At 38.1% G+C, this 19,398-nt stretch overlaps 1 protein-coding gene across 3 annotated transcripts in view; it reads left to right on the top strand.

Moving 5' to 3' along the window:
* The window catches only part of CLEC16A (C-type lectin domain containing 16A), a 62,692-nt gene extending 49,461 nt beyond the window's left edge, over positions 1 to 13,231 (top strand). The window contains exons 23-24 of one of the 3 annotated variants that reach the window (XR_008841583.1): positions 2,269 to 2,475; positions 6,268 to 6,349. Coding sequence is in view for 2 of the 3 variants with exons in the window: in XM_056503168.1 (XP_056359143.1) it covers positions 2,273 to 2,392; positions 6,268 to 6,602 (455 nt within the window). In the remaining variant the exon portion in view is untranslated. Of the gene's footprint in view, positions 1 to 2,268; positions 2,476 to 6,267 lie in introns of all 3 variants that reach the window. The other 2 variants (XM_056503168.1, XM_056503165.1) reach the window with 2 other exon arrangements.
* The last annotated feature ends 6,167 nt before the right edge of the window (positions 13,232 to 19,398 follow it).

Here is a 19,398-nt window from a genome sequence, read left to right as displayed (position 1 = left end):
GTGGCTCCTTTGAGAAGGAAGTAACCAGTTGCTGATGAACAGCAGGCAGTTACCAAAATCTCTTTTATGTCCACCTGAATGCTGCTGCAGTCAGTCACATTTGACTCTGTCTCATTTCCCACTCCATTTTGAACATACACACACAAATTTGTAGGAGCTCTCTGCACCTCCTTCCCTGCTCCCATGTTGATTCTGGCACCTGCTCACGTGTTGTTGAGCATAAAAAGCATCCTGGGTTGCTCAGGAGCTTCAGACAAGAAGGCCAGACTAGATAAAGGGGAGATCCCTATCTGGACTTCAAGGAATCTACTCAACTACCTTCCTTAAGAGCAGCATCTTAAGCCACACAGCTTTTTATGATGATAGTGTTCTAAGCTACAGTTTGTTGACAGATTTAAACTAGTCAGAGTTTGATATATTTGACATGATACTTGTAAATCTTCACAGAGTTGTTTCAGGAAATAGGATTTGAAACATAGATATCAATTTTTACATAAAACAGTGATAGATGAGAACAAAATAAAGACGAATTGCATGTTAGTTGAGAGAATGTTACAACATAGAAGGTAAATTGATGATTAAGCAGCAAAAGAGCTTTCAAAAATGTGCCACAGGAAAAAGTTATGTTAATTCAGTGTTTTGTAAAAGCAATTTGTTATCACTCTAACCTGCATCAAACACTCACACAGTGTTGCATCAACTGCTTTGTCATGAGTGAAATAAACTCCTATGATTCCCGAGTTTACCAACTATCCTACCTAGTAGTTGTCACGCTGCTTTATGGCACAGATATTTTAAAGGCTGGCAATTCCCCTGTTTGCAGTGTTTAGGGATTAAGCTTACCCCTTTACAAGATTACTGTTCTTTGAAATTGAAAAAGCAGAAGTCATCCCTTAAAGAAAGCAGAATGCTTAGCAAGACAGAAAAATCAGTATCAGGTTCTGCGAGTGCTGCTATCAGGTTGGTTTTTTCTTTGTATTTGCATGATGGTTTTTTCTTTTAATTATTGTATGCTTTTGAAATGTTGCTATGCATAAGGTAGAAATGTTCTCTTGTTAGGCAGATTTTAGTCATCAAGTTTCAGAGCTTAGAATACAGTCATGTCTTGGCTCCCCTTGCTGGAACTGTGCATTTCTTTAAAGTGCTTATTTTCATATATGCCAAGGATTAGATATAGGTCTCTTACTGTAAGTTAGCAGTCTTCCAGAATTATGAATGTGTTAATGTCATCTGTGTTGTATTTTATTACTTTTTAAGCTGTCTTAACTTTTAAAAAGTAATTGGATTTAGTACTTAAGAAATGTTTACATCGGAGCAATAGGTAAGGAGGACTTCACAAGGCACTGATCTGTGCCACTTAAACTGTATTTTATGCTTCTGGCAGGTATTGATGATAAAAGATCTAAAATAAGTACTAAGAGCTGTCCCTTGTTGCGGAGCACATATTGGATTCCAGTCTGTAAAATTAAATTTCCATTCCAAGGAAAGGGTGATTAATCAAGCATGGAGATCTTATAAGAGCAGTGCCTGCCTTCCTATTGAAACCATCTCTGTCTCTTCTCTCTATAATCAGTAATGTAAATGTGGTTTGACCTCCTGCTCTATAATGGTCTAGTAATTTTCTGACTAGGTGAGGAAGTACTTTTGTTCTTAGAAAGTTTCTTTTCTAGGAACTTTCTATGCACCAAGCATCATCATCTGAACTGCTGTTATCTTTTCAAACCCTGTGTTTGGCTTTATTACAAACCAAATGTAAATGCTGCTGTTTGGTATGAGAATAGTAGGGCTGAACAGTCTGAAGTGTTGTCACCTGCACAGTACTGCATCACTTATAATTCATGGCCGGGTGAAATAAGAATAATTCTTTGTCACCAAAATTTGTGGTATATAACTTCTCTCAGTTTCTAAAGCAGGTGAGTAGATTGTAATGCAAATAAATACCTGTCAGCCCTCCTTGGTGTAAGTGCTGTTGGCATTGCCAGATACAGCCCAAACTTACAAGCTTTTTCAGATAGGAAGCAGAAAATAAAATTCATATAAGCTCATTTATTTCTAAAGAATGAATACTTCCAGCTTCAGAAGTATTTCCCAAAATTAGAAGCTCTTGGTGTGGTGTCAAATTGTATTCAAGATACCAGCAGTTATGGATGTGTCCTTGTCACTTATTCTTGTGCTGCTCTAACATTTATCCTTTGTCTCCATTCCAGTTTCCCTTCCCTGTGTCATTGTTGAAGGCTCTGTTTGATTTCTGGCTGTGTTTCCCTCTAGTAAGGTCTGGCAGGAAAGGACGCCGGCGGGTGTTTAGTCTGTCGGAGGCTGACAGTCACGGTGGACACTGGGTTTAGTCCTTCCAGCAGCAGCTGCAGCAGAATCTCCCGCAATACCCACTCAGGCAGGTTCCTCCATAAGACTTCATAAGCCCATAACAGTCACTAGAACATATTTGCTTTCCATGCTGACAGCAATGACAGTGAGGTAGGAAACTGAAGAAAGCATGATAACATGTCTCTACGTTTTGTTTTGGGAGAACTGTTAAGCAATAATGAGCTGTTTCTGAAAGCCTTGTCTGCAGCTTCTCCCATGTCTCTGGGCACTCTTGCCAAAGGTGGAAATTGTGCTATCAAGCCTCCAGCTTCAAAGCAGCCATGTCTTCATTTGCACAGGGCAGCCCTGGCTGTAGTGAAATTTAGTAAGTGCAGGCTCCTGAATGGACAGTAATGCAGGTCCTTGGCCCAGCAGCAAGAAATCTTTCTATAGCCCAGGTCAAATGGACAGGCATTCAGTGTAAGACTGTCCCTGGACTCTGACAAAAGCTTAATATTTCTGTGATCAAAAACTCTGGCAACTGTAAGTTCATGGACTATTTGATTGCCCTCAGGTGAGGAGGGGGAACAGATGCAAAAAAATATGGAAATACACTTCAGATGACCTTTCTTATATAATCTGTTTTAACTTGTATCTAATTAACTTCTTTTGTTACTATAATGGCATGAAGATACTTCACTCAGCTAGTAGTATATAAACACCCTTTTTCATCTTTCGGATTTAATTTGCAACTTTTTGCTCAATGCATGGTAACTTGTATTTTTGTTATCCTTTCATAGTATGTTACTGTACAGCTTAAGACACTTCTCTGTGAGTGATACTCATTCTTTCCCTTTTCTGTCCTTTTCCATCTTTCAAAATAACCTTTCTTAACTAAGTTAATATAACAAGTTGGGGTTTGTAGTTGAGATTTTTTTGCTGCAATGATAATCTTTGTAGCATTAAAGAATGCTGAAAAACATGTAAGGCTGTTGAAGGCTCTGCATCTGAAGACAGCTAATAATACCCCAAAACTTGGAAAACTACACCTTGTTTTCAGTAAATAAAGTAAGTTTGGAGATATGGAAGGCTGCTTGTTAGCACTCAGTGTTAAGATCAGAACCGATTTAAGACACTAACTTCAGTCTCCCTGGTTTTGTTGCACATCTGGCATATATTTTGTGCCAGAAGCCTCTTTCTTAAATGCATTGAGGCTAGGGGGAGACAAATAGAAATGCCGTTTTCTAGTATTAGGTGGTAACCTTTTGATATTTAAGAGCAGAGCATATCTCAATAACTGGTGGTTTTATCCAGGGAAAAATTACAATTCTTTTTTTTTTTTCTTTCTATCCAAAAGTCAAACTGCAACAATGTGTTGGGCATTTGGGCTTTTTGAAAGCCAGTTAGTATTTTTATGTGTAGTATTAAGGGAAGTTCCAGATAATAAGTAGAGAAATTAGTAGATAATTATAGATTATAAGTAGAGAAATCTGTAAATATGCCAGGTACATGAAGCTCTTTAGAAGCAAGAGCTTGGTACCTGCTTAAAGACAGACATTCTTGTGAGCTCTAGACAATGTTCAGAGCTCTCCCTCCTCCAGCCTTCTGTGTGTTGGGATTTGCTTTCTGGTCATTTTGACAGTAGTGTCACCATGGGTTGCAGCAATCAGGGACTATTCCTTGAAATTCAGTGCCAGAGTGACAGAACTGAGGCTGGCAGTGACTAAGGACATCCTTAGACGAGAGAGAGACTAGCTTCTAGCAAGAGTAAATAAAAGCTGGAGGGAAGCAGAGGGGAGCTCTAATCTTATATTCTCTACGAATGCTGCCATTGAAATACTGGCCAGTATATTCTGCTTACAGTTTTTGATATTTTTTCTTTCTTAATATTTTTTGAAGACTTTTGTGTAGAAAGTTTGGACTTGTGAACTCCAGATACTTTTTTTTGTTTGTTTGTTTGTTTTTTGTTTTTTATGGAGACTTTTTTAAAATACTTTTATTTTGTGGCATTAAGAAGGGAGTCACTTTAGCATTAACTTAAAACCTACCTGGAAGCATTTGGGGACTATCCAGCATAGCAAAAGAATATGTATGTCTTTCATTATTTCAGTAAATGCAAGTATTAAGAAAATATATAGATATTGTATTGGGAGAGGTAAAGGAATGATTTAAGAAATGAAGTGTGGGTTCAGAAGTTACATAGAACTGTAATAGCAATGTGCTTTATACAACATGCTGAACAGAATGCCATTTGTTGATAACACTTACCAGAATGCCTAACGTTTCTGAATCTTGAATTCATGCTATAGTATAAGTAAGATTAAAAAATTATGTTGGCAAAGAACATTTGATATACTTTTAAGATTTTATAGATTCAAAAAGCAGAAACTCACTGTTCTGTGCATACTGAAATGTTAGTGTTTAGCTTGGAATTCAGAGAAATGAGCCTGTATTTCATTGTTTGCATTTTCCATGTGATTCTTGCATCATTCCTCCATTATCAGTTGCTATGTTCTCACTAAAGCTTCTTGACAGATACAAAGATTCTATAGGGTTATTTTGGATCTGTCCTTGTAGTTCAAAAATAACCACTGCTGTCTCTCTTTAAATAAAAGCAGACTTTTTTACCATTTATAAATCTTGATTTTATCAAACCAAGAAGCTTTAGCACCAGTTCAGCAAAAAGTACATGTGAGTGGTTTCTAAAGTGAGAATACAACATTGTTTGGTTTATCTTACCCAAAAGGTTAAAAAAAATAAAAAAAAAATCAATAATTTTAGTGTTATCCACTGATACCTTACTGATACCCATTCCATTGTCTACTTTGTTGTTTTTTTTTTCTTTTTTTCTTTTTTTTTTCCCATTTGTCTTATGTTCATGCTTTCTGTTCTTTTCCAGGATTAATTGGAATCATATTGAAACTGAAATCTTTTTAAGGTCACTATGTATTAAAGCCATAACTTAATTCTTAGCTTCTGTATTCACTACATTGCCTTGTAGGCTTTTCTGCAGGTGCCTGTACACTTGAACACATGCTGTTTCTTACAAAAGCTTTTAAAACTGGTCTGTCTTGAAGCTGGATACCTGTTACTTTAATGGCATCTATTATTGTAGTCTGAAAAAGACCTGACTTTTCGGGGCATATTTGGTCATCTAAGGCTGCATCCCTCATCCCCTCCACCCACTCCATCCTGAGCCAAATAAACAACTTGCTTGACAGTTCACTAGGATTTTTAGGGGGAAAGGGCAGCACAAATAGCTGTTAATGTTGGAGGGAAGGTACAGTAGCATATCAGTTTTCTATAGCATTTATGCTTATTCTCAATTTTATGAGTGTTGGATGCTCCATGCTTAGGACAAAGCCCCCATGTCTCACCAGGCTGTGTAAAACAGGCCTCTTGCAGCACCTTTCAGTTGCAGTAAGGACATCATCCTCCTTCCTCTAATGCCAAAATTCTGCTTTCTCTGGTTGAGGTGTCACTTAAATGTGAATCTGGAGGATGAATTGAGAGAATGACTTCCAAATTTTTTGTAAGAAACAGGCCACCTTTTGGGAAAGCTGGCTGTAGAGTGGTTCTTACATTTTTTTCTTTTATTTCTAAATATCTTCCTGATATGGGGTAGTGGTTCATTTTAGTTCATACTAAATACTGGAGAAGGTTTCTTACCCTCAACTTCCTCTCTCTAAGAATATTTCTAATTGTACTACATATTATAATACTAAATGTATGTGGTTGTCTGATTCCTAATTTGAACAGAATCCTGCTGACATTTTAAGTTATGCTTTTACAGTATTTTGGTTTATTTCTAATTACTAAAATGTGGGTGTGTAAGCATAGTGCTTCACAGGACTGCATTTTCCACCCAGATATTCTTGAACACTCATGAATAATAGTGTATTGTTAGGCTCAATGTGCACAATGGCTTGAATATTGATTGTTCTTTGTGTTTTCTTTTCTCAGACGATGCTTCAGCTCCAGAGCAGCCTCCAATGGCCAGTCAGACAATGCTGACTGATGAAACTCTTTCAGCTGTTTCAAAGTCTAGCAAAAATGCTGTAAAAACCAGTGACATAGAAACAGCCAACCTGTCTCCCAGCCTGATTCCTGCACAGCAGCCCACGATATCCTTAATCACAGATGACAACACGGACACGCTGAGCGTGGAGTCGCTCACCCTGGTGCCCCCAGTTGATCCACACAGCATTCGAACATTCAGCTGCATCCCTCAGGCCTCTCTGCAGGCTGAAGCTGAAGCTGACATGGTGAAGGAGGTAGAGGGAGAATGTTCTGACTAAAGCCACCATGCAGACTGTAATAAACAATGAGGGAAGTGCAACCAAATTGTGATTTGTTTCTTCACTGGGAGTGCAGATACTTCTGGAGGCCTGAGAGGCCTCAGGTCCACACAAAAGGACCAACTGGCGACAGACAATGTCAGCAGCTTTGAGAGCCAACCTTGGATACTCACCATATCTGAACTGGAGAAGAGAGAAAACCCCCTGGACTGGTTCTTTCCTACCAGTTTCTGTTATACAAGAACATGCAAGTATTTCAGAGGACCTCTTGTCTTTCTAATTGAAACTAATTAATTGTAGAAGGTATTATGGCCAAGTGAAGACACTTTTGGATACCCAGCTTCATGGTACTGCATTATTACGTCTCTAAAATGGGAGATGTGCCATTGACCAGAAAAAATTATATATTATAGGACAGAGGTAAAACTTCCTTTTGAGTCAGGGTGTGTTTTTTCAGTTTGATGTTTGGTTTGGGGCTTTTTTTTGTGGAGGAGGGGGTATTGATGTTTTATTTGCTTTTGTTCGTTGGTTGGTTTTGTTTTTTAATCCTGATCTTGTTAATCTTTTGGAGGTCTGCACAATACCAGCAGGCTTGGCCACATTCAGTATTGTCTTTGTAGGACTCCAGACTTAAATACTATGTTTTCCATATGTAATATTTATTTCAAGGTTTGATTCAAAGTTAAAATACAATGCTTGTTCAAATTAGCATAAGGGATTTTTGAGACTACTTTAGTCTTTGCTTAGCCACCTAGAGAGTAATGTAAAATATTGCTATAGCTTGTTTGTTCACTTCTGACAGTCAAATTGCTACACATCTGAGGAGTGGTGATATCCCTGCAACTGAAAGACAACTTCAAGAAGCAGACAGAAGCAGTTTTACCCTAAAGAGGTTTTTAAAATTTTTCATACTTATGTAGGAATAGGGTCACCATACCTAACTGATAATTCCTTTGCAGGTCTGATCTCGAAAGGTATTGTGTAATTTTTTTTTTTCCTGTATGGGATAGTATCTTACTTAAACAACATTGCTGCATAAGTGATTCTAAGTTAACATTACTTCTAGATCCTGACACCAAGTTGACAGAAAAGGGAAAGATGTTGATTAAAGTTTGGAATGTTCTTTGCTGATTTGATACATAATTTAACATGAATGGAATTTAAGGTTTTTCATCAATTTCCAAGTAAGTTAATTTAAATTAAGAGTAAAATAAGTAGATTGTCATTGCTCGTTTGTTCACTTAGTTGGCAATTCCTCAAAGGAGAACTGCTGTTTACTTGGTATTGATTTCAGTCACCACTGCAATCTGTTTCCTCATTCTGTCTCTACTGACATTGACATCTTACCAAATAGGTGAATCTGCAAAGTTTTTACCCACTTCCCAATTGCTTATTGTACCTCTTCATGGCTGTTACAGGGAATACTTGAAGTGATTTTTCAGTGTTTTATATACCTATATATGAGGCTGACTAATTCACAGGTACCACTTTTTTCACTTTCTGTTGTCTTCTTCAAATACTTCAACTTGTCTTCTTAATACTTGAATCTTTGCCATCTGGGTGTATGAGGTATCTGCTACTGAATGCCAGTAATTTTTTTTCCCCTTATTAATTTTTTCATGCTGTTTTGATTTCTAATTTTCTGTGACTTTTTCTTTCTCTCAGATTGAGTTAACTGGTACTCTGACCATTCCAGAGTGGCCTAAACTCTAAATGAGCTCAGAGTTAGGTGTCCTCAGCACTGCAGTGGATTTTGTGTGAAAATCTGGCATTACTAATATAAGAGCCCACTTTCTGGATTTTTTAGTCTCATGCTTAAGATGAATTTGCACTCATGCAAATGAGTCACTCTTGCAGCTAATGTGCATGTACCTGAACAAGCCTACACATCAGTAACAATCTGGGCACAAGGACCACATGAATTTTTATTAGCTGAACTGATTGCAGTGTAGACTTTTTCTAAAATGTTGCAGCATTACACTGTACTCTCAGTAATATTCTAAAGACCATTATAAAAAATGCCTCACTTAATTGGAAAGCATTTTATGTTAGTTATTAACCTTAAATTCTTGACCTAGATTACACAAAATTCCACTGTGCGGGCTGAGTTCCCTTAAATAGAATTCATTTTAGACTGGAAAACCTTGATCTTTATTTATCTCGTTTCAAATTCAGTTCTAGCAAGATTAGACCCATACACAAGGAGTTTCTTCAATGCATGTGCATAATGTGACCCCTGAGCTGTACTGCACAGGAAATGGAGCAAAAGGAAAGAAAGGTGACTTTGTGCTTTTCATTACTTTTGAGTAGCTTTTAAATCTCATGATCACTTGTCTAGTGAGAGCTTCACAGGAAATGACTGAGATAGTTACTGTTATTAGGGAAATAGAAGATTAAGTCTACTGTTAATTTGCCTGAGCCACTTCTGAGGGAAAAACCTTTCTGACATCCAACCTAAACCTGCCCCAACTCAGCTCCAGCCATTTCCTAATTAAGCAGTAAAATGTGAGTGACTCTTAATTTCCACACTTACTGCAACTGTCTCGGGGTGATTACTTCAAGCAATCCAGGAATTCAGTAATTGCCCTAGAATTGAGTATCATTTCACTAGCAGTAAAATAAACTTTATGCTTGAACACATAGGTAAGCTATTAGGCAAGCTGGTCAAACTGTGTGCAAGAATGAAGGCACTTCCTAAGAGTAAAAACTTCACTCACATGGTGCTGCTGTGGCTCAGTGTAATCAGTCACTTCACTGCAGGAGACAGGGAACTCCAGAATAGCCTCAGGAGCAGTGGCACTGACCACCAGGGAGTAGTCGTCAGAAAACCACCACCAAGCTAAATATTCTGTTCTTGTCTCCACTAACCAGCTGATGTTAAACTTGTTTTTAAAAGAGCATTGTCCAGGCAGGCAGCTGCTGTCTGGGAAAACAAATGGTTTAGTCCTGTAGTTGAATCAGAGATCTGCAGAGACATCAGCTGGGGGCAGGCAGATGGAGGCCTTTTGACTCCAAGGTAATTAGTCTTCTCCTTTCAGACAATCTAATGTAGCCATCTAAATATATGTTGAAAATTCTCTTCTTTACTGCTACTGTCCTTCTTCTTGAAAGAGTTTTTTGGTGTGTCCTTGGTTCACCACCATTGTCCTACCCTAGAATATCACCCACCTGGGCACTGCTCTTCTATTGTCTAGCAGTCTTTGGAGATGTTCTTCTTTGCTGGCCTGCTGTGTTTCTCTTGATCTTTCCCAACATTTTGCAGCATGAATTAGAAACAAATAGAATAACTCTTGCCATTTCCTATTGGATTCTGAAAAGCAGAGGGTGATCCAAACAGGGTTTGCTAGGGTGAGATGTTTTTCGGGGCTGGGAGGAGAGTAGTGCTTGGGGGTTTTTCTGCTGCACAGGACTTGAGATGCAGTTCTTGACTGAGTCTCAAACAGAGGGTTCTTTCATATGGAAACATATTTTTATATTACATTTGTACAGAATTTTCCCTATTTTGATCTCCCAACATTTTTAGATTTGCACGTTGCTCAGATTTGATTTCTTTTGCAAGGTGTAAAAAATATATATTTGGTGTTTGTTAATGTATTATGAATGTAAAGCTAAATTTTGGTTGTCTAATAAATGTGCACTGTGGTGGTATCTGGTTTATTGTTTTGCTAAACTGAACTCATTGGTTCTTAATATGAAATGGAAAAACTTGTCATTGTTGGGACTGTCTTGTTAGCATAAATAAATGTATGGAGTGCATTTATTTTAAAAGTAACTAAAAATGGCTTAAGCAGGTAATGGCTAAGAATACTTGATGAAAACGTTAAGATCCATACTAATTCACAGGATTCTTTTAAGATCATAATCTGAAGATTTGTGAGACTTTTTAATTTTGTTTCCCATTACTTTTTGGTTATGGATACTCCTACTAAAGTGAGTTTAAGACACATAGTAATTGCAGTCTGATCACTTCAGTATGTATGAGATCTGGCAGTTAGTGTTTGAGTGTGTTTAAGGACTAACTGTGGCAGAAGTATTTACAATGAACATGAAGATAATTTTTTTAAGACTGGTAATGGATTCAAGTGTGCAATTTTATAGACTATTACAATGTCTAGGAGCTTTGCTTTGCCCAGGGACAGCACTGAATATACGTTGTCACAACTTCAGGAAGCCCTCTAGAAGCATTGCAAACTTCAGAAGATAACTTTAGGCATCTCCACTTGTGAATAGCTGTGTTGATATTTTTGTTGCAAGCTTTTTCCTTCTTTTTTAGCTGTTTTGTAAGTTTGATTGTTTTCAGTGCAAAGAGAGAGAAATGTATTTTTCTAGAAGAATGAATGTACCTGGGATTTAAACACTACAAAAAGCATTTAATGAACATGGACTGTCCTCCTATGAAATACATTTCAGTAAAGTTGTCTGAAATGTAGTTCATTTGAGAAAACAAAGTCCTGAACATGCACTTACATTTACATAGAAAAAAGCCCAAACATGTTGTGAATTGAATTCTGAAATGTCTTTCTACAGGCAATAAGTATTAATTACTTAATATAAGTTATGTTAGACATTTGGAGTAAATGTGATATCTTATGTTAATTTAAAGAACAATGTAACTAAGCATCTGGGAAGGGAGTGGAATTAAAAAATATTGGTGTATGTTTCTGAAATCCAGACTTCAGAGTCTGTATTTGCTGGCATTGATAATTTGTTGTGGCTATTGAAAACCTGGACAAGACCGAGGAATAGACCTTTCTTTGTAAATGGAACTTGGCAATAAAAATGGTGTTACTAAGAAAACTTCCATCCCTTTCATGTGCTGTTGCTGCATTTGATACACAAGGACATCCAAAAGCAGTGAAAGGCAAAATTTGGAGAACCTTGCTTTTATGTAGAAGAATGTTGTGCGTATGTGACTGTTAGGCATTTTCATCTTTAAGCCAGGGTAATTTACACTGGCTATGCAGGAAAAACATAGCAGGAGGGGGAGTAGAAACAAGCCTGGAAGGGCAATGGAAAGTAGATGAGACCAAGGGTTAAGAGGGGCTGAGCAACATCTAAAATATCTATGAATCACTTTGAAAGTGCCTTCCATGTGTGATTTCTTCCCCAAATATATATGCTTTCACCCTCTGCCTCTTTCTCTGGTGCATGTTGCCAGTTCAGTATATGGATTATATCCAACCAAGTTATTACTTAGATTCTTGTTAATTAGCCGCTACATCTGTAGGAATTCATCGCAGTCAATATACATTCCTTGGCAAATGTTATTTCTCAAAATAGTCATTGCTCCAGAAGCTTTCTTATGAAGAAATTCCACTGTATCATCAAATAAGCAAGCTGTGTATCAGAGATAGGAGACAATACCGTGATTTACTCTGATGCAAATATTAAATCATGGTGTATTGTGGAAAATGAGCTTAAATCTGCTCCTGGCAGCCGAAGTTTCTAAATTTTGCTGGTAGTACTGCTTTAAGGATGACAATTTGTGGCCAGGAAGGTTCCTTTCTTCATGTTTAAACTGTTTTGTGGCTCTGTATCCTGATGCTTCAGAACTCTTGCAGCCTTTCGTCCTGTCATTTTTCCCATGTCTTTGGGCTAAATCTTTCTAGACTCTGACACTGAGTCAGATTGAGCCAGTAATTAATACTAATGATCTGAGAGGGAATGAAAGCACAGCTTCCAGACTTCTTCTCATGCTGACTGGTTTGAAAATGAACTGGACAGAAATGCAGTGCCACACTAGTCTGCTCATTTTTCCTACTCCCCAGAAATATCTAAGTGCAGCAGTTTAGTCCTGTAGTGGGTAAATCCACATCTTTATAAACAAGATAATTCCAGCATCGTTATAAAAATAAGGAAGTGAAACACTGTCTAGACATATATCTTTGTCAAAGTGAAGATACAGCCTTTAGAGATGATCTCTTTGTTCTTTGACACTTAAACATTGTTTCCGTGTCAAGGAAGGAGTTCTTTGGGACTTCATGGATGCAGCTGCTGGAGCAGAAGAAATTGCATTTCTGTTCTGCCACGTTAGAGCCTGTGTGAGGACAAAAGCTATCATGGTACTTTCTGGTGATCTTGAATATGTGCTACATACAACTGGGAATTGTATAATTGTATTAGAGATGGTTGTTTTTATCAGTGTGTTCCCTAAAAATTCTGTTGAATTTTAAATTAATATGCTTAATCTCTCAAATAAGGAGAATTGCAGCACATGGAGTTGCAAATGTCCAGTGACAAAATTGGAAGAAAGGTTTCAGGAAAATGTTCACACACAGTTAAGGCAATTAAGCTGATGAGGAGTAAGGCAGTCTGCTTGGATAGTGCTCAGTTGTGTGTCTGCTTCTGGCTGAAGGATTTTATCAGCTTATCTGCAAATATGTCTGGGTCTTAAAATTATTACTGATTTTGGATGCCAGTTCTCTAAAGTGCATCTTGTGAGGTGAAGTTTTTTTATTATTAAGTGCCTTATTATTCAGACTTAAGATCTTTTGAAATAAGTTGAAAGCTCTTGCCTGGCCTCAGACACTCAAAAATGCTTGGAAATTTTGTGCTTGAGTGGAAAATACTGATCTGAGCATTCCATTCTCACTGTCTTGTCCCCAAATAAAGGTTTGTATTTCACATAGGCCACAGTTTGGTGAGTTTTTTGTTGTTGTTTGGGGGGTTTTTTTTGTTTTATTTTTTTGTTTGTTTGTTTTTTGTTAGGCTTTTTTTTTGCCTGTTTGGATTGCTGATAAGGACAGATGAATTCTTGGGCTCTGTTTCTTGGTTCCACAATATTTTTCTCAGCTTTAGTATGGAATAAACAGAGGGACACCAGAGGGAAAACAAGCTGATATTTTACTACAGAGACAAATTTTGTCTTTTGGTTAATTGAATGAAGACATCTTTGTGTAAATTTGTCCTCATTTAGGGGTCATTTATTTGAAGCAGATTTAAGCAGCTACTTGAAACTGCGTTGTTGATGGACCAGTGCATTGAGAAGGAGAATAGCCAGACTGGTTCACCACTACAGAGGTGCACAGAGCTGGCTCTGCCTCAGCAACCAGAGCTACCAGAGATAGAAAGAAGAGTTTTTGAAGGAGGAGAGAGGCAGATAACCATGTCTTAGGAACAACAATTTCTAGTCTGCAGAGAGAGGTGGGGTCTGCAAAGGAGAAAAGTAGTCTTGCTCTTCCTAATAGCTAATTTGAGGGACAAGAGGAAAGAAACATCATTTTATAGTACTTTGTATGAAATCATGACCTCTGTTCAGGATATCGGTTACTTAACTGATACTATGAAAAGCACATCACCTGTAAGAATATCAGATACAGCTGTCCATAGCCACACCTGTGTTCAAATTTTACTCATTCTTCACCACAGTATTAGCCTATGCAAACCCAGTTGCTTATGTGAGAGGGGCGTAGCTTAATGTCAGAGTTCTTGGGAACAAGATGTAAGCAGCTTTGCTTTGCTGCTTCTCCACTGTGCAGTTCACTTGAATTTGCTTATCACAGTTTATCAGCTTCAAGGCTTTCCTGCGAAAGTGGTTGGTAACCACTGTCTGTTAGATAACTTGTAATTCTTATGTAGCTGCCAAAGTGCTTTGGAAGGAGATAGGTTCACTCAGCTCGCTAAATTTTGGTTCAAACAGGCCTCTTTGAGAGTTTCTGAAAGATCTTCAGATGAGATGTTTTGTGAGGGAGGGATACTTGTCAAGTTTTGTCAAACCACAGATCTCTGTGAACGACAGTCTTGGAGCTAAGCTTCCTCTGTTTTGACTGAATCTGCAAAAAAAACCAGAGCTGTTATGGGAAATCAGAGGTGCCTTTTCTCTTGCTGTGTTTAGATCTGCTCACCCTGCACAGTGTGTGTTATGCTGGTATCAGCAGGCTTCACCTGTGCTTCAGCTTAACAGGATGTTGGACAGGTCCTTCTTGTTCCTGAGTTCACCCTTTTAGTTCACAGATTAGTGGTGCACTTGGGAAGCCTAGTTCATGTTTGTAAAGTGCTTTCTTATTGATGTTAAGCATTAATCTTTTTATCACCTTGTCATAAGGAAATGTCTTTAAAAGCATCATTCCAGTCTTCCTGCTTGCACCAGTTAACGTAGTTCCTGCTGAATACCTGTAATTTTCAAAGTGAATAATTTTGGTTTTTTGTTTGCACCATATCTCTGAGTAATCTGAACAACTTCAAAATGATAAGAAAACGTGTCTTTCTCCTAGATTCTAGGAATGTTTGATTTAAGATTTGGTCATAATTTGCAATGGTTCACTATTGTCCAGAATGATTAGTTCACAGGAATGGGTTTGCTTTAAAAGAAGCCTGATTTCTTTTGAATTTAGGAAAAAAAACCAATATACTTAAAATATTTTCAGTCTTTCCTGCTTCATAGTAATGATAGCAAGGAAATGATTAATCCTCTTAGACATCAAATTGAATGTGTGAGTCAGTCTTAGAATGTTGAAACCGTTTTAAATGTCTGTTTATACATAGGCTAAAAGAAACATGAGACTTAAGAAAGAGAAATTGCTGAGAAAAGCAAGAAACTGAAGAGTTTGCCTTCTATTTAACCATAGCAGCATGAGGAACAGACCACCTCTGTAAAAATCTCAGGTATTAGTTGCACAATTATTTGGAAAAAAATAAAATTGCAAGAATGGCATCATTTAAGACATGACAGTAAAATGCCAAGTCACTAAAAAGGAACATGGGAACACTTTTCATCTGCTTCAGTTGCAGTCAAATGTCTTATCTGAAACTGATAGGAAGTGTAATTGAAATAATGTGAAGGGTTTGGTGTAGGTGAGTAATGTTCCTTTTTGACAGCTCTGACTTGGGATGTGACAAACTTTTCTTCTTTGTTGTGTTAGAGGGAAGTGTTACATGTTGGTAATCATGAAAAAATCCTTAACTGCTTGAGAGTGATTGGTTACAGCACTGAAAACAAGGTAACTGTCAGCCTAAGAATCTCTAACGAAAGTCAGTAAAGAACTGTTTGTCAGAATAATTGAACAATCTCTCTTGGTCACTCTGTTGCACAGAGTATCTGTCAAAGATAGGAACTGGAATTGGAAGCTTAGTTTTGGTATGATTTTTCATGTGGAGCCTGTTTGTTAGAAAAAGATTTATCAGGAACTGGCTGGGAGCAACTGGAGTGGAAATAGTGTCTGTATGCAGAAAGAAATAGAGAATTCCTTCTAAAGCTTTTTTAGGTATCCCAAAATGAAGAACCAGAAGTGGCCAGCTGTGTGGGTCTTATAAGGCACTACAACAATGAGGCTTAACTGAGACTCACTCATTAAGTATTTCTTATAACAATAAAGTAAACATTACCTGAGTGAATGAAGGGAATTTATCTGAGGGAAACTAGTCTGTTGTTTTCTTAGTATTTTCAAGAAAATAAATGCAGAAGTTGCTGCAACCTGGTGCTAGAATGTACCTTTGTCTCTTGGCAAGATTTCCTCAGCTCCCTGGTTGATAATGTACCATTCATTCTGGAAACTGAAATTTCTGCGTAGTCTTGTGACTAACCTTGTTAATGTGAAACACTGAATGATGTATTCATTTTAATTACTTACTGACTCTGAGTTGGGTAACCAGAAGTTGATTCAAGAACTTCTCATTCCCCTCCATATGTCACAGACATTCCTGCTTGCACTGAAAATGCTGTAAAACAACAGATGTGAATTGACTCAAAGCCTATTACAATGAGTTTACAGTGTGTAAGGATGACTTGTGTGTAGGGCAGGTGTGTGACTTGTGCAAGGCAGTGGCACTGTTGCTTTGTTAAAGATAAGGAAAGCGTATCACAGGCTGATTGTACGTGGAGTCTGTGAATGACTCAAGAACTGAACAAAAGCAACTTCCTTTACTGATGACTGGTTTGAATTTCCAGGGGCAAGAGAGATTGTATGTAGTATTTGATCTTACGATGCATCTTCTAGACAAGATCTTTTTACTGGTATATATGAGGGAACTTTTCCATGTAATAGTAGTCCTCAGAATAATATGGTGACTAAATAGATGTTTTAAGAAAAATAATAGGACAAACCCAGAATGATTTTTCAGCCGGTCTGGATGAGAATCATCTGGAATACTGCCTCAGCTGTCTACGAGAATTGATAAAAGAGCAGTTTTGGGGACACTGAATGAAAAAAAAACCTCTGATTTGAAGCTTTTTGATAAGAGAAAATGGGAATGAAAAAGTTTCAGATTTTTCTATTAGAGGTATTTAATTCATAAGTGCATTAAGAAATTTCCATGCAAGCATTCCTTAGCCAGAATTACTAGAAGTCTTGCAAGAAGTTATCTCTTCTGCCTAAGCAAGCAGAGACACAAGGTGTCTTTCAGAATTCAATAGGATGCACTTTTCCTCTGAAGAGCTATTTCAGGGGAAATGCCACAGACAAACAGATTTAGTGCTGACTGGGGATTTGTCAGTGTTAGCTCCTGTTATTCTGCTTTACCCATGGAGCTGTGATGTTTCTGAATTGTTTCTAGATTAAGGAAACAATAGGAAAGAAAACCACAGTATTTCTCAACTCTCAGAAATAAAGTTCCGCAATTTGCAGACATTTCAGTGCAAATACTCTGCCTTTGTCCATGTTTGGGTTGTGCCTTGGGCTTGAGTTCTGGAGCAGTTATTAATTTACCATTGTGATGTTTTTTGTTTTGGCTTGGTTTGTCTCATTGTAATAAAGAGAATTTAAAAACAATCTGTCCCACCTGAAAGTAGAAAGCTGTGACATACTTCCACAAGTATGAGCTGGCCCATGTAAAGACACTTTTGTGCACTGGGGTTTAATCTGCAGCTGTATCCAGCTTCAGTCTGCCAGGAGAAGGAAATGTGCACCTTTTCACTCAGACACTCCTTTGTGAGAACAAGCCAGTGTTTGGCCCATGGTGTGGAGGGTTCATTTTGTAGCAGTTCCTAATCTGTGCCCAGTAATGTTTCCCTGTAAGATGTTTTATTTTTAGGGGGTAGATCCAGTACACTTCTGTATAGCAAAGCCAGAGGATCACTAGGAAGTCGAACCTGACAGGCAAATGGGAGCAGCTACTTCTTGTTTTCATAGCTTTCCTCCTTCATTCTCCAGGAGGCTTGGAAGAATGGATCCTCAGGTCAGTGTGCAGTGTGAAATCCTATTCTTTATATTAAAACAGGCAGCAAAAAGAGAGTAAAGTGAGAATTCAACCTGCTTAAGCCAAAACGACAAACCAAAATCTGGATGTGCAAGGCATAAAATAAGGGACCCTCAATGAACTTTGCAGTCTTGGAGCAAAGCAAGCAGCTTGTTGCTGCCTGCTGCTTCCAGAGTCAGTCTAGAACACATGGCAGTGGGAGGGTGGTTGGGAGCTCTGCTCTCTGAACAGTGTGCAGTGGCTGGTTTGTAAAATGAAAGGAAATCTCTCCCTGTGCAAGAGTTACCACAGTGCTGAGCAGCACTGCAGCAAGGAGGAGGCCTCCTGGATTACATGACCTACCATGCCAGGGAATGGCACTTTTCTGCTGCAACTTAGGCTTTGATTCTGCAGTTTCTGTGGCTGACAGATAATCTCATTTATAGCCCCACTGATTACAGGCCCTAAATGTGTACTTTGCACTTTCTCTCACAGGACCTAAGTATGTAAAAAAAATACTTTGCTGTGTCTCTTCCTTTCACTGAGGACTTGTTGCCTGCCACAGACCAGCACTTTTGGAGTGGTCCAGTCATACTGGAAGTGCAGAACCACAATCCTGCTTCCATGGTTTGTTTGCTGGCCTCCAATGTAGGATCCAGGTGCGAGATTTTTGTGAGAACATGAATTTCAAGAGTTTTATTAATAGAGACTGTATATTTGTGTTTATATTAGTGCACTAACTTGAATAGCACTTACACTTTTGCCTGGAGGTTATGTATCATTTGGTGCTTGCAGGAAAATCTGCACATCTGCTTCCAGTAAAAATACTGGGGTTTTGTAAGGAGTAGATTAATTAGCATGAGCATCAGTACATGTGTGCATATGGACTCGGGAATATTCACTGTGTATCTCTGACTCCATGTTAATTCAACAAGAGCTAAAGTAGAAAGCCGAGAGAGGAAGTGGAGCATTACCTGGTGCAGGTGTTTGGTACAGAACAACCACTGGCCTAGTTCTGTTTTTCATTGCAGAATGGAGACCTGCAGGACAGATCCAGGAGTGTGTTCTGCCTGCATAGCTACTCTGGAGTCTCCTTGGTTTCCTTTTTGCTGTTCCAACCTCTCTAGGATGTGGTTAATTCTCCAAAGTTGCAGTGTGGCTACAGGGCAATTACTGTTTGTGTGAAACTGGAGAGAAATGGGTGGTTAAGTCTGCCTCAGATGTAATTAAGTCTGAAATGTCTCAGTGGTCGCATTAGAAGCACTAATTTTAAGCTCTCTTATTGGTTTAGACCATAGCCATTTGTTATACAAAGAGGCAAAGGATTTTTTTTTTTTTTTTTGTCCTTCAAATGATTTTCTGTGGGAACATGAAAAAACCAGAGTTCTTCAGAGCATCAAGACAGTAATACCCACTACAGACTCCTTGGCCTGCCAAAATAAATTCGTTAGGAAACCTCAAACCATTTTTTTGAATGGAAAAAATATCTAATTATCCTTTTTAGTCCATTGGTGAAACAAGCCATGACTGCAAGCTCATCCTTTGGGTGACTGTTTCACTATCTGTGGTCCAGAGATGAAATTTTAATGTTAAGTTAGTCATGCAAAAGCTTAAATTGCTTGCTCTCCAGACTATATAATTCAAATATATTTTTCCATGCAGAAAATGGTCTAAGAAATCATTT

This window comes from Oenanthe melanoleuca, chromosome 14 (genome assembly GCF_029582105.1).
Source record: "Oenanthe melanoleuca isolate GR-GAL-2019-014 chromosome 14, OMel1.0, whole genome shotgun sequence".
NCBI classification, from domain to species: Eukaryota; Metazoa; Chordata; class Aves; order Passeriformes; family Muscicapidae; genus Oenanthe; species Oenanthe melanoleuca.
Note: the sequence above shows the minus strand (reverse complement) of the source record. Positions and strands in the feature narration are given on the sequence as shown.